Below are 5,239 nucleotides of genomic sequence, written 5' to 3' on the forward strand. Positions count from 1 at the left end.
CCATCTCCCACTGCAAGGTTAGAGCAAAGAGCTGTGGGGAGAAAAATACATCCACGTTCTGACCTGGCAGACTATGTCCAAAAGCAAGGAAAACAAACAAACTTACCTGGTTGTCAATAGCCTTTATTGCAGAAGGGGTGATCTGAAAAAGCCAACACATGAGAAATTGAATGTTGAGAGAATCTAAGGGCCATGGCATCATCTGCATCAGCACCGAACAATCCCGCAACCGTGGGGAGGAAGGTCCTTACTTTGCGTCTGTAGTTCTCTGCCTGCCGCTGCAACTCTCGCGCGCTTAGAAACGATTCCCTATGGATTACAATCACTTTCATCAGATAAAGCATCACTTTCAGGATGATTTTAAATAATCTGCCATGTTTCTGTTATCCTCACAACTGTACCCTTACACAATCTATCTATAGCTAGGAAACATATTTCAGATGGCTATAAAAGTACAGTCTGGGCCGAGTGCAGTGGCTCACGCCTGTAATCCCAGCACTTTGGGAGGCCAGGGTGGGTGAATCACAAGGTCAGGAGATCGAGACCATCCTGGCTAATACAGTGAAACCCCATCTCTACTAAAAACACAAAAAAATAGCCGGGCGTGGTGGCAGGCACCTATAATCCCACCTACTCGGGAGGCTGAAGAAGGAGAATCGCTTGAACCTGGGAGGCGGAGGTTGCAGTGAGCTGGGATCACACATTGCACTCCAGCCTGGGTGACAGAGTGAGATTCTGTCTCAGAAAAAAAAAAAAAAAAAAAAAAAAAAAGGACAGTCTGATCCAAACTGTTGCTATATTGATTTCTCCTCTTTTGCTTAATGCCTGCTAACTTCTGAGTAGACAATTTCCTTCCCCATTCTCAGTATATCCCTAATTCGTCTTTCATTGGGCATCTTTTATCATAAAGCTCTATTCTCTTTTGTATTAATATCCTTGCATGTTTCACAGGGCAGAAACAGCTGGGCTTATAAACAGGCATAGTCCTTTTGAAGGATGTGGTTGATTCTACAACAACACAGTTTCCTAAGGATGACAACTCACACCACCCCTAGAATGGCTGGTATGAACTGAGTTTCCACACAGTCTAGCTGTTAATGGGGTCAGGAGATGTTTTACTACTTCACATCTTTTGGTCACTGGTAAATCTTAAGGTACTTTGTTTTCTCTTTTGTGAACTCTCTCTCTCTCTCTCCATATGTCTTCTGACCATTTGTTTCTATTTCTCTATTTACTAGGTCTAAACATTGTACAAATGTTAAAAACAACACCCAAGAGGGTGAGGTTCAGTTTCTGAACTCACTTGTAGGTGTGTATTTTTTTCATAACCAATTTCCCATTTTCCTCTGCCTCTGATAGCTGCTTCTCCTTTGCTGCTGGCTCACGTTCTTTCATTCTCAGCTTCCTGAGATTAGAAGGGACAGAAATGCACACACATGATTCACTAGCCTGCGTGGGATCCTCTCTGCCCTTCTGGCATCTGAAGGCTGTGATTCAAAAGTCTCTCCCGCAACCTTCCTACAAACGAACCAACTGATTCTCACAACCGAAGGGAGAACTGACACCTCCCCTTGAGAGACAAAGAAAAATCACACTCTGGACTGCTGGCAAGTCACGTGTCATTTCCAGTTCATCTTTATAGTTCTATAGTCCTATTCTTTAGTAAATAAAGACTATTAAAAGCTTCTATGAGGTGCACTATGTGTGTCTCTGGGGTCAGTTTTGTGCTTGACACAGCAAAAGCCCATTTTCAGTGTGAAAAACCAGACCTCCCCAACTCATCACAACTAACTCCATCGGGAGCAGAGGATTGCTCCTCATCTGACTCCTCCTGTGGAAGACCTGATTCTCAGTCAGAGGCTGATGCCAGAACCCAATCAGTCTCAGAGAGATCCTTCCAGAATATGGTGTCATTAACCCTGCAGTTCACTACTGCATTTTGCCATGATTCAGGACTGGAACTCTTGTCACTGACTTTAAAGATCCTGGTTGAGAGAAAAGGCAATCTGAATGCTGAGCGCATCTATTGGGTTAGAAATGATTGGAATGGCTCCTAAGTTAGGGTGTTATGTCCTGAAAATAGGTGACAACTGCAAACCATCCACCCTGGTGTTGACTGACTCTAACAAGGTTCAGTTCACAGAGAGTGAGGGTAGAAAAAGGAAATGGCCTAAAACGGTAGGTTTGCTGTGTTGCCCTCACACTACTTGATTCATGGTGCTGATCCTAAGGATCTCACCTGATACTTGATTTTATAGGAAGGATGTATAAAATTCAAAGAACCCTAGGAAACAGGGACAAACACACTTCAAAGAGAAAGGTGATGCACTTGTTTCTGACCACAGGGCATCCTTTAGCACATGCTGTCTGGAGTGGCCTTAAGCACGGAGTGTGTGGTGAGGTCCTGAGGATGCAATGGGAGCAGGGTCCTGTTCCCACTCTAAAGGAGCTCACAGTTTAATGTAAATGAGAAGCCAGTGAGGACATCACTACTCCTGCTGTGCGCTTGGGAACTAGAAACACAAAACCTGACTCTGGAGGGAAGCTAAGGAAGCGTTCTGCTCTTGAGTTGACGTAAGTGCATCTGAAGCTTCTGATCTCCCATAAGAACAATGGGGGACACCAAACAGAATATAAAACCCATGATTGAATGCATCAAATTGCTAACATGGCAGAAAAGAGACATGAGGTCAAGATGGAGAAGAAGGAAACCCAGGACGAAGGTCGGCCTCGCATTTGGAACCCATATCCCTGAGTTTCATTGCTGAATTCCAGCAGGGACTACGAGATGCAAAGAATCAGAGCAGCTTTTGTACGCATGCATGGGATTAGATGGAAAACAAGTGGATTGAGGGTCTGGCAATGAAGGCGACCCGTACTGAAGTCCACTGGCTCTGGTTGAGACCCAGAAGAGTCACACACCAGAATAGAGGTGGACAGGAAATACCCTGGCCTTTGTAGGGACTGAGCCTGCACCAATGACCTTAACTGCTGCCTGACCAACCCCCAGAAGTAGACTCCCATCTCTTCTGCAGCAAGATAACATGCTAGTAGGCCTCAATTCATTCCTAAATATTTTTTAACAAGTATCTCACATTTAACAAAAAAAAGATCAGTCATATGGCAGCAAAATACAATGTAATATGACCAAAATCTGAAAGACTGTGAAAATGAATCTGGAGGTGACCCAAGCATTAAATTCAACAATCCAAGCCAGGTGCCGTGGCTCACTCTGGGAGGCCGAGGCAGGCGGATCACCTGAGGTCAGGAGTTCAAGACTAGCCTGGCCAACATGGTGAAACCCTGTCTCTACTAAAAATACAAAAATTGGGCCGGGCACGGTGGATCAAGCCTGTAATCCCAGCACATTGGGGGCTGAGGTGTGTGGATCATGATATCAGGAGTTCAAGACCAGCCTGGCCAATATGGTGAAACCCTGTCTCTACTAAAAATACAAAAATCATCTGGGCGTGGTGGCATGTGCCTGTAGTCCCAGCTACTCAAGAGGCTGAGGCAGAAGAATCGCTTGAACCTGGGAGGCAGAGGTTGCAGTGAGCCAAGATCACACCACTGCACTCTAGCCTGGGCGACAGAGTGAGACTCTCTCTCAAAAAAAAAAAAAAAAAAAAATTGGCCAAGTGTGGTGGCACACACCTATAATTCAAGCTACTTGGGAGGCTGAGGCAGAATTACTTGAACCTGGATGCAGAGGTTGCAGTGAGCCAAGATCGCACCACAGCACGCGAGCCTGGGCGACAGAGTGAGACTCTATCTCAAAATTAAAAAAAAAAATAGTGGTGGCTCACGCCTCTAATCCCAGCAGTCTGGGAGGCTGAGGCGGGTGGATCACCTGATGTTAGAAGTTCGAGACCAGCCTGGACAACATGGTGAAACCCCATCTTTAGTAAAAATACAAAAATCAGCTGGGCTTGGTGGTGGGCACCTGTAATCCCAGCTACTTGGGAGGCTGAGGCAGGAGAATCGCTTGAACCCAAAAGGCAATGAGCCGAGATTGTGCCATTGCACTCCAGCCTGGGCAACAAGAGCAAAGCTCCGTCTCAGGGAAAAAAAAAAAAAGAGAGAGAGAGAGAAAGGAAAACCAATGCCAGTACTAGCACCTCCTGTTCCCCCCAAAAAATTACAAAGAAGAATGTAGGAAGGGAAAGGAGTTATGCAGATTACACTAATCAAGCAGAAAGGACAAACTCAATTTTGTACCCACTGAATCTGCCACAAATATTGCAGAAAATATTCTCAAGGACATTACAGTTGTCTACTTTGATTGGCACATGGTTCATACAACAGTGTTTGTGTCAAGGCACATCTTACCCTTTCTCGGTAGTCTTCCTCTGTCCATTGATTTGGTAATGACTGTTGACCTTCTTTGTCACCTTATGGACTTGAGCTCGATCTCTGGCTTCCATATATCTCCGTGAAGTAAAGGGGTCTGCCAGGCCAATTTTAATTCCCGGAAAGGAAGAAACCCTTCTCTTTGTGTGTGTACAAGTGGACCTCGGCCCTTGGTGAGGGTGAAGACAGGAGAAGGTGAGAAACCTGAGGGTAAGAAGCTATTCTTTCCCTTTCCAGGTCAAACTCATTTCCATGCTATGGGGATTCCAACAGAGCCATACCTTCTTGCCTACGGCTATTGGACCTCCAGGCTCTCCGCGGTACATCCGTGGATCTGTCATGTACATTTTGTAACTTGAAGACAATCTTGAGGAAAGACACCTAGGAAATAATAATTTAAGAATGACTGCCAGGCGCGGTGGCTCATGCCTGTAATCCCAGCACTTTGGGAGGCCGAGGTGGGTGGATCACAGGGTCAGGAGTTCAAGACCAGCCTGGCCAAGATGGTGAAACTCCATCTCTACTAAAAATACAAAAATTAGGTAAGCCTGGTGGCACACGCGTGTAGTCCCAGCTACTCGGGAGGCTGAGGCAGGAGAACTGCTTGAACCCGGGAGGCAGAGGTTGCAGTGAGCTGAGATCGCACCATTGCACTCCAGCCTGGTGACAGAGTGAGACTCCATCTCAAAAAAAAAAAAAAAAAGAAAAAAAAAAGACATGCATATACTTCACACAACTGAACTGTATACTTCAACAGGGTTAGATGGTAATTATCATATTATTAAGTATTTTACCACAGGTTAACATATTTCACAACTGGCAAAGAATGTAATTACCTTCAGCTCTCTGAGTTCCAGGATTTGTAACATTTCACGCCCGCTCTGGAGCA

The 5,239-nt window shown here is 45.4% G+C and overlaps 1 protein-coding gene across 1 annotated transcript; it reads right to left on the reverse strand.

The window, feature by feature from the left end:
• Positions 1–3,989: 3,989 nt before the first annotated feature.
• Positions 3,990–4,731, reverse strand: LOC113222116 (putative nuclear pore complex-interacting protein family member B2; the record flags this gene model as incomplete). Its single annotated transcript, XM_026451478.2, has 2 exons — positions 3,990–4,519; positions 4,632–4,731. Coding segments are annotated over 2 exons (294 nt in total), but the record flags the coding sequence as incomplete, so codon positions are not given.
• Between the last annotated feature and the right edge of the window lie 508 nt (positions 4,732–5,239).

Source organism: Piliocolobus tephrosceles, unplaced genomic scaffold, assembly GCF_002776525.5.
Source record: "Piliocolobus tephrosceles isolate RC106 unplaced genomic scaffold, ASM277652v3 unscaffolded_29467, whole genome shotgun sequence".
Lineage (NCBI taxonomy): Eukaryota > Metazoa > Chordata > Mammalia > Primates > Cercopithecidae > Piliocolobus > Piliocolobus tephrosceles.